This window comes from Rhea americana, unplaced genomic scaffold, assembly GCF_003343005.1.
Source record: "Rhea americana isolate MKP2758 unplaced genomic scaffold, rheAme1 scaffold_10, whole genome shotgun sequence".
Taxonomy (NCBI): Eukaryota; Metazoa; Chordata; class Aves; order Rheiformes; family Rheidae; genus Rhea; species Rhea americana.
Window position 1 is genome coordinate 5003075 of NW_028185039.1, and position 10478 is coordinate 5013552.

At 37.6% G+C, this 10478-nt stretch overlaps 1 protein-coding gene across 1 annotated transcript in view; it reads right to left on the bottom strand.

The window, feature by feature from the left end:
* Nucleotides 1–10478, bottom strand: part of VPS35L (VPS35 endosomal protein sorting factor like) — a 59134-nt gene that overhangs the window by 48463 nt on the left and 193 nt on the right. The window contains exons 2-7 of the mRNA XM_085302359.1: nt 7421–7520; nt 6328–6495; nt 5826–5948; nt 5462–5486; nt 4416–4492; nt 1937–2065 (exon numbers count right to left, since the gene is read on the bottom strand). Coding sequence (XP_085158485.1) covers nt 1937–2065; nt 4416–4492; nt 5462–5486; nt 5826–5948; nt 6328–6495; nt 7421–7520 — 622 coding nt within the window. The remainder of the gene's footprint in view (nt 1–1936; nt 2066–4415; nt 4493–5461; nt 5487–5825; nt 5949–6327; nt 6496–7420; nt 7521–10478) is intronic.

A 10478-nucleotide genomic window follows, 5' to 3' on the forward strand; every position in this document is an offset into this window, starting at 1 on the left:
ACACACACAAAAAAAATTTTATTATAAACACAATGCCTCTATGTTCATTTTTCTTCCCCAAAGACTTTCAATATTGTATTTTCTTTCATTAAAATATTTCCACCTCACAATGCTGCATATGGCAAATTATTTTGCTGATCACAGATCATTTTTCTTACTTCCATTCATAGTTGATTTGTATTGATGTTGATGTGTATTATTTCCTTTGTCATCTTTACCGTTATTTAAGGTGAAAATATGGCAAATAGTTCTCAAAAGAATATCTAGCATGACAAAAACAAACAAAAAAATCCTGACTTTATATAACCTCTCTTGATGATTATTAACATTACATCAGTTCTAGAGCTCTTAAGGATGTCATTATCTTCTCTGTCCTCTGATGCTCTCTGCCTCTGGCTTTTTCTAAAGGCCAAGTCAAACAGAAGAACATTTAGTTGTCCTATTTTTTTCCTCTCACAGCCCATCAACCTAAACGAGCCAAAAGGAAGACTATACAACCAAAATAAATAAACCCTAAATTGTTTTCTGTAAATACAGAAAACTGTACTTTACTAGGGTCCTAAATCAGATTGTTCAATTACTTTAGGAAGTATGGAGGAGAAAACATTARTGTTGGGTGCAGGTGGGGAAGAGGGAAAGAAAATTACCTACCACAGGAAAAATAATTCATATCACTATACTTTGTTTATTCTAATTATCTTTAAGCAGGCAGAATTTTTGTATCTGTAAGTAGGCCACTCTCTTTAAGGGAAATTCTATCCCACACACTCTAATCAAAATCCTCAAAGCCGCCACAACCCCCTTAAGATTCATGTCTGCAGAGCACCAAGAGCTAATGAGGAGCAGAAGAGTAGCTACTAACAAATTTCAGTTCCTCTAGTGACAATTTTAACATCACGGAACACTTAACCTTGTGAATTATGACGATCATAAAATAAAGTTCTATAGCTATAACTCTCCAAGGCATCTCCACACTGTATAGCATAATATATAAAAGTAGAGTACTATCTGATGATCTAGTAAAAGACCCAAGGTTTTATTTTAGAATGTTATGCAACTAACTAAATGCTTTTATTTTATTTAGAAGTAACAGAAGAAAGTTAGAATTTAGCTGCCCCTTCACCAATCAATACAYTTGCCGTGACAGTAATTGTGCTTGATTTAATATTCCGAAGAAAATTCTTCCCATTCCAAGTGATTTCTACAAACAATCTATATTGCCAAGACACTGGAATCTCAATTCCAGTAACCAGACTAGGGTCATTTTCATATCACAAAGAATCAGCACAATATGAAACATTACAGCTTTCCTTAGTTAATGTCTAGTTCATAAAACAGCACCAATTTTAGAAAAGGAGGCTGGTAATAGTTGGYTGTGTGCCATTTGAGACAAAAGGTTAATACTCTAAGCATACTTGGCACAGGATCCAAGCACAAGGTATGAAGGAACACGTGCTCCCTTTGCAGTTTCTGAAATGAACTGCATGGGAAATAGCCTCTTCATATAAGTTATCCTTCTGCTTATATTTTCTTATTGCAGCTCATTACTGTCATACAATACTTTATAAGGCCATAAAAGTGTGCGTGTGTATGTACATGYATATGTGTAGGAAGCATCTTAAAATTAGGTATGCTGTTTCCAAGTTATCATCATAAATACTTTGATATTGTAAGAGTTTCATCGATCCAGTACTTAAATACAAAGAGACAGTTTTTCCCTAATTTTAATATTCCAATAAATCCCAAAGAGGATTTCTATACATAATAAAAAAGTTGAAAATCCAACTGTTGTCAGAAGCCATAAAATCCTTTACACTAAAAAAGAAACGGGTAAAAAATAACGGAAGTCCTACTTTTCCCAAGAAGTCAGACAAGCTCTTCCCCAAAGAACTCATTTGTTCTGTACAGAACAACAACAACARAATGTAAAACTGACCTGGATGACTATTTTTAGAGCTTTTACTTTTTGATCAGAGGACCAAGCATCCTTCAATGACTGGTTGAGCTCTTCAATTCGATTAATGTAATCCTGCTGAGTCAAATTCAACAACTCTTTTTGAGACCCCTGGCAAGAAAACACAAGTCTATTAAATAAGGGAAGGAAGAAGACTAAAAAGGAGCATCATTATTAAAGAGTCAAATGATTGGAGAGAGAAAAAAAAAAGAAACAGAAGGGAAGGGGAAAAAGTTTTAAACAAAATGCTCTCATTTTTGACTTTTCTTAACTTTGCAACATTAATACTGCAGGTGTTTAGTATAGGAGCGCATCATTACTGCTTTGTTTTTCAGGAGACATACATGCTGATACCCAGACAAGCTGTCTACAAGGTCAGAAATGCTGGACTGGTACTAGTGGCATAATTGGTATACTAGCACCTATGTAGAAACAGTATCAGAGAGAATTGAAACATGTTTCGTTGGTAAGGTCCTACAAATTGGTTGGCAGCAAGAAAAATCTGGGTCTACTTCACTCGCATTAAGGAAAAAAAAAAAAGTAGTCTTCACTTGATGCTCAGTATTGGAGTATTTTTGTGATACTTCTTCCATTCTGCACAGGCTTAGCCCCTCTGCTCTGCCCCTAAGTTGTGTATGGACAGCTTTAGTCCAAATCAGATTAAGACCATGTCCAGGAGTAATCATGAAGAAATGTTATACCACTTACTACAGTACTATTCTGCTGCCTTACTACAGAGCAACAAAATAGCATATAAAAGACACTCCCAACTCCTTTTGTTGCAATAACTTCATACCAGAAGTAGGCTAAAGTTACAGACATCCGAACTGAAGAATAGCTTCTCAAAAATTCAGAAAGGAACAATGCAATTTGGGTCAGGCTCATAATGCTCAGTTTACATTTTGGGGAGTATTTCTGCTGTCATCACTGATGTTGATGTAGCAATAAAGCTGCTGTTCCAGCTACCACAACACCAGAAACTCTGATTATCTCTGCTAAAATTGTATAAGCAAGAGAGTTGCATTGCCTTCACTTTTTTACAATTACTTCAAAGAACAATAAGCCTGACACTTATCCATACTTGACAGATTCCTTTTAAATCTTGAATTTTCTTTTCTATTTCCAATATACAGAATTATAGGGCATATATAAAGAATGCAAATAAGCTGAAATGTCAGCTTTAAACCAGTTTCTTTAAGTGAAATGTTTTATTCATTTAAATATCTGAGGTTTGACAGTTAYCTACTATTACATTACAGCATTAGAAAGAAAAAAGAAAAGTCTTTGCTACTTTAAAGTCTGGTTAAGTAAATCTTAAGTTCCTGTAATTCACCAATTTTACTTTATAAAACCACCTTGGCCAAAAAGATTAAATATACTATAGAATGATGTAATGGACAAGACTTTTTTTAAAAAAGGGGGAAGTCAAGATCACTTCTCCATTTACAAAAATAAACAAGACATATCATCACCATCAGAATTACAGACATTACAAAAAACTTACGTATCAGAATTAAATCAGTAAAACACTGGCAGCAGCAAACACTGTTTAAGAACTAAACTGATACAGGAATAAAATGGCTAAGCATATATTTTGGAAATCAGAAGAAGGTTCTGGAACAGTCTACAGCAGATGTATGTGTCACATTAAAACCTATTTTTATAACTATTTTTGATCAATTTATTAAGCTGCATGATACAACATATTTGATAATATTTTAGTGTCTAGAAACAACTATCAGTAAAAACACGCATAAATGAAGAGATATAATGCAAAAATAATTCACAAAGTTACAAATATCCTATGGTAAGGAGTACTTGATTTTTCTGCTAAAGAAATCCAGGCTGTATGCTTTCATTTGTGACATGCAACTATTAGAACCGCATTCAGGCAACAGGTAAGCTGAAGTAACTTAAGAGGCAGTAGTTTCAAGACAATATTATTCAAAACACTTCCAGAGGTATCCTACTTGAACAGATTTAGGTTTTAAGAAAATAAATTATGGATCACCTTATTTTTGCAGAGTAAAATACTGCAGTCTAAGAATAATTTGACCACTCGGTGTTTCAGTCAGGTATGTAAACATAATTTAAAATAAGCTCAGAAAAATAACGTGCAGCTTCTGCAACAAGGGCAGAACAGAATATTCAAAAGGTAAGTCTATTAGGCTCCATGAAATTTTATAGCAGTTGCAAACCATATAGAGTACTGAGGTAAATCAACATCAGGTGAATTTTTTGCGTTCTAGTGGTTCTATTGATATAAATTATGACTTCACCTAAGTTCCACCATGGTAAGCATTGAAATTACTAGAAGTCACATGGAAAGTATATTTATATAAGCACTCCACAAGCACATGCAGAATCAGGACCTTCTTTAAAAGATTCATAAAGATTTCTATTTCAGAAATTTATTTCAGTTTTAAAATGGAGATGTCATCAGATCAGAAAGCTTGCTCACCTCTTCCAGATCATCCAGTTCTTCTAACCTTGTCCTTACTTTCTCAGAAACTGCTGAGCCAGGAGTTGCAGCTTTTCCTACAAAGGATTGTAYGTTGAGTTCTTTAAAGTTTTGAGTACTTAGACATCAGAAGGAAAAAAACACAGAGGAGTCTGACAGATTCAGGCAATAGTCAGCTTTCACTACAGAAGTCAGGTGGTTAACTTTTGGCTATTCCTGAAGATGCACACTTAATTCTACCTACAGTTCATTCACTTTGGATGTAGAATGATGAGCTCATTCATCCAGCTCTAGATTTGCTTGCAAGTTTTGCAGGTAAGGCAAGAATCACAGGATAGAATCATTGGATGATTTAGGTTAGAAGAGACCTATGGAGATCTGTGGCTCAATTCCTTCAGCCCTTAAAGCAGGTCCAATTTTGAAGTTATAGATGCTGTGCAGTCATATTTAAAGATATCCAAGGATAGAGATTTCACAGCCTCTCTAGACAGCCCGTTCCAGTGTGCGACCATTCACATTCTGAAAGTTTCTCTTAATTCTTGGCAGAGGCTGAAATCCTGTATGTTTACTCATACATAAAAATTCTGACTTACTATGAAATCAGCTACGACTACTTAGCCCAGATTTGCTTCACTAGAAAACACGATAAAAAATTTAAGATTTGGTTCCTTTCTGAACACTCAGCCGAAATCATTTCACTTTCATATAAAGAGAATAACTGAATAAGCTCCAAAGGGACTTGTTTCCTTTCCTTTCCAGCAAATAGAAAAGTTGATAAACACGATCCTCAAAACATCATTATTCACTTTAAGTGGGAGAAAGTTTCAAGCTTTAAGTCTAAGCAGTGAAAGAAAAACAGTGAATTCCATTTCCTTCCACAGTATGTGTTAATGAATTCATCAGCATTCAAGAATATAAAAGTAGGTTGTTATTTGGTTTGGTTTTAATAACTATTTTAAGTAAAAATCTAGTAAAAGCCTTACAAAAAAAAAAAWTTAAGCCTTACAAGCAGAACTGTTATTATTTGATATAGAGAAACCATTTACCTTTTTCAGATCCCATGTACAGGTTCTGTGAAGAAACAGAAAAGGCCGACTTTTAGAAAACACATTTGCCAGCACTACATGGCAAAATTATACTGCTAATTAAGCTTCTAATCATTTAGAAATGAATCAGAAGTCAGCTGTATGCATAGAAAAAGACAAAGCAATGGTTTCCAAGTGATCAACAGACTTTTGGACTCAGCTCAAAAACAACTACTTATAAGTAAAAGCTTCTAGTACAGCTTTCTACTATAGTAAAAATGAAATTTAGAGAACCACTATTATTGTTTTGTAATTATTTACTGAGTTAACATCCAAAACCCATTTAAGTTCTAGCATAAATGAATTTGGAGAAAGTGCCACTTACAATAGAGAGCTTCTCAGTTGTTGTATATCTGGCAAGAATTTCACTGCGTTTGCTTGACCATGGTTCAAAGTCACTTCCTACTGCTGAACTGTCATCTTTATCACGTTTCTTTCGTGTACTATCCTACGAGGAAAGGATGAGTGCAAATGTTAAATACAAATCTGGGGGGGGGGGGGAGAGAAGGCTGAAAAAGGTAAATTTTAAGAGTTAGACTGTTTCAGGTGGCTACTGGTCCTTCCACAAGCTGCAACAGTAAAAAAAAAAAAGCCCATACTTAAACAAATATATGGCAAAATAAAAAAGGTAAATGGATATGCTTTATTCTATTGTTGTGTAAATTAATATTGTTTTTAAGATAATCAAATTTATTGAATCTTGTATTAAWTTAATCTATAAACTAGTGAGACAAATGTATTTTACCCATGCTAGTTCTGTGGGTTTTTTGTTGTTGTTGGGTTTTTTATTTTATTTTTTAGTTGAGATAATGGCCCTCCAGTATTACCATGGTAGCAGCAGTAGTCACTGGATCTGCAGCTGCCGCAAATAATGACAAGGGATCGGTACCATCCAGCACACTGCTCAGCGGATCTATCATAGAACTAGAAGAGGAGGAGGATGTAGAAGAAGTACTTCCTTTCCGACTCATTTTCTTGGTCTTTGCTTCAGTAACCTGAAAGAAAAGTTTCAAATAATTGAATAAAAAGGGGTTCTTTTCCCTTTATTTCCTTTAATAAGTCATCAGGCTACAGACTACATAAATTGTGCTATTTCAGTAAAAGCAAGTACCCATCTACAAGAAACACCTTGGAACCAGCATTTAAAGAGAAGCACCTCTTTTCCTCTCAAAGCTGGAGGCTTCACCAGAATTTCAAAAACTTTTTTTAAAACTTCTGATTCCACAGAATTGTAAGTATTTAAATTATTTTATTGATTTTCTCCCTCTCCTCGAACTTCTTTCTTTCTTTGATTTCCTCTCCCAGTCTCATCTTTACTTCTTTCACAATACTCAAGCCTGGAACAGCAAATCCATTCTTAAGGACTCCATCTTATCCCCCTGCTGACCTGCCCAGGTAGAAGCTGCTGTCCATTTACCATTCCATCATTCACTGGCGTACAACTATCATCTCTTCAAAGCTAAAGCCATTTTTAAAAGCCTCTCACACATTAGAGTAACAGTAAGTGTTTTAAAGCATACAGCTGACTGGAAGTTAACCCCAAAACAAATCTTACATCAAGCAATTATGCAGGTTACTTGTAATCCAACAAACAGATTTTAAACTTATCCACTATTCAGCACATAGTGCAACTAAGAAACACTACAAGCTTGGGATGTTCTATTAGTCAAAAAGAAATTATTTTTGACATACAACATCACCAGCAAAGTTCTGTAAAGGACAAACACCACAGAGTAAAACTTCGGTATTTCAAGAACTACTGGCCACTAACACAGAAAACAACTTCACTAGTACCACCACCAACTTGGAAACCTTTTTATTTTAAAGAATCAGAAGGAAAAAGAGGCACACAATCATTTTCAATTCACATTTTCTAAGAGANAAAAAAAAAAAAAAAAAAAAAAAAAAAAAAAAACTTACTGTAATGGGTTTTAGTGGATGGTAGTCACCAAAATCCAAGGGTACAGCTTCTAGTTTGCACACTTCAGATTCCAAAACATAGTTTCTTGATCTTGCATGCCTTAAAAAGCAAGAGTAAAGTGAATGTTTATACACACATAAATAATCATGTAGTTTCAAATGGAGAAACACATGTTCTATATCTATATAGATGCAGGTATATTTATTGAAAGAAATGCCTGTTGGAAAATAAGTCAATGTATAGATTAAAATTTCTCTCATTTCTGAGATATCTGTAAACCAAAATTAAAAAATAAATAAATAAATACTGGCAGACATGGAATTGTATACTACAATTCTCTTCCCTTCCATTGAACATCAACAGGGCAATTTAACCAAGTATACCAATGCGTTAAAACACATCTTTTAAACAGAATAGCCAGTCAAGAAAAAAGGCAGCATGAAAACACAAGGGAAAAATCAAAGTTATCATGCACACATAAAATAAGAGATTGCATAGATTAATYTGCGTGGCTACAAAGCTCTTTCCTAGGGAATCCATTTTCAGCTGTTCGTTGTATTCATAATGAAAGTCAAGTGATAAGAGAAAAACAAAACAAAACATAACTTGCATAGTGCATAAGTCCTTGTACAAAAGCCTTGCCTATGAAAATTAAGTATGCTATTAAATGAAATCAAACTATCTAATTGTGATTTTCTAGAAAATCTTCCTGGCATAGCAGCTACTGCAGCTTCGACAGGAAGCTGGAACAGGAAGTCACCACAATGCTGCTCCTAGTAGAAGCTGTGACACCTGAAGAAATACAGCAGAGCAAGAGCCCAACAAAATCCACAAGCTTGCACCTTTCGTTTTCTTAGTCTTCAGTTCCTTTTCTTTATACATGGATATTCCCTTTAATTTACTATCATCCCATGCTTCAATGACTCTCTTTGTTCACTTGCTTCATGGGTTAATTAACATTCGGATGAAAAAAAAAATTTCAGACAAACTCTTTCTGGCTTCCTAATTTTAACATTTTAACCCTGTTAGAGTTCAATTTCTGTCAGTCTTTGCATACCTCTCCTTTGCAGACATTTTCAAACAGCAAAGATTACTGAGTGCTCACACTTGACATACTGTTCCCAGCCCAAAATTAATTATATTCTAACTATAATTCAAGGCAACACTGGGCACCACTCCATGAGGTCTGCTGCWATGTCTTCAACACTTGCCACACTGCCAACCTTCTTCTCTTCTCCTGTTAACTGATTTTATTCCCAGGCCTTCTTTTACTTCCTCCTTACCCTTACTTGAGGCAGCCTCGCAGCACAACCCAGGCTACGGACCCCGGGACCTCGCTGCTCGCCCCGTGCTGCGCACCGGCACATCTCTGGGCAGCAGAGGAGCCCAGCCCGGACTCCACACTACACCTCCTTGCAGCCGTGCGACACCTTCAAGGTRTGCACCACCCAGAGCTAGCATTTATTCTAAAGCAAGAACTTTAAAAAGCCTACAAGTAGCACAAACAAGCAAAACATACACTGGAACAGCCTCTCTCTACAAGACTACATGTATATCGGTATTGATAATACCATAAAGTACATATTGGAAGTAAATATAGTGATGAGTATTGGAACTTTAAACACAAACTCAAGCATCTCTAGAGCATAATGAAGAAAAGCTATTACAAAAATTAATTCTAGCCCTAAGTTTTAAATTATATATAAATTYGTTCATTTTTGAACAGTCTGTGAATTTTTTCTACTCTAACAAAATTTTAAAACAATTATTTTCTTAATTTTAATGTTTAATGTTAGTGTAAGCTCCTTTTATTCAATGTAGACTAGTGCTATTTATTTTTTCCCCATATGCAGACTAATGAGTCTAAAGAAAAATAATCTGCAAAACAGCATTTTAAAATTAGCATCCAACAATACTGAAAAATAGCTAGTGATCTCCTCAATTCTATAACATGACAATATTCTCCAGACTAGAGGAGATTCAAACATTTTACTCCTGTTCATTATTTCTACCATGGCCACTACAACAGCAGCAATAGTACCATACCTACTTGTTAGCATCCTGCTATCTAGCTGCTGCACTACATAAAAACCTGCATGCCAGCTTCACGACTGCAGTTCTTAGGTTTTTAATTATATTTTGGTATTGCTAAAATTCCAAAAGYGCAGCCACATACCTTTCGGTTTCAGCAAGGTCACTAAGCAGGCACAGACACCACATCCGTATCACGGCCCCCAAATACGCAGTGGCAGCCAGGTGCCCACACAGCGGCAGAGCACTAACAGAAGTGCCGGGCCTCTCTTACCCCTTCAGAGCTTCTCTGTTACACAAATTCAGGTTTCCAAACACTCAGCCCCCCGGAGAAGTTATTTGAAAAAGCAAAGCTTTGATACTGCTATAAAACACTTTCAAAGCCACAAATGACTTCTGCTTTTCCCTAAGCAGTTGCTCACACATTAAACAGCCCGAAGGAGCGACGAAACGACTCGCAGCAGGACGAGGTAGGTACGGGGAAAGCTTCCCGGCCCCCCGGCTCCCAGGGCCGCCTCACCCCGCTGCGGCTCCCCGCTGGACCGCGCTGCCGGGCCGCCCCCCGCGCGGCCCCGCCACACTGGGGGCCGCAGAGGCTTCGCGTGTCGGAAGGGCACCGGGCGCAGGAGAGCGAGTCTTCCCAGAACAGCCTGTCGCTCCTTCGCAAACAGACGTGACGCCTGGGCAGAGCCACGGACACGTTTTCCTCCGCTCGGCCCCGCGAACGCCTGCTCCATCCTCCCGGCCCGACGAGCCCTGGCCGCGCAACTCGCGCCGTCTCCCGCGCGGCACCTCGCCGCGCCGCCAGCAGAAGCCGCCTCGGCAGCCTGCAGCCCCCGGCCGCGGCGCCTTCGGCTACTTCTAACGAGCTTGTGCGCGATAGCGAACCAGAGCCAAGCTGCTGCCAGCGCGCTTAAATCCGATACATTGAAAACGCGGCCTCTACGGGAAGGCCAGCGGCCGCCGCGCCAGGCCGGGCCCTCCCCGCGCCGCCGCCGCCCGGGGAAGGCCCCGGCCCCCGCGGGC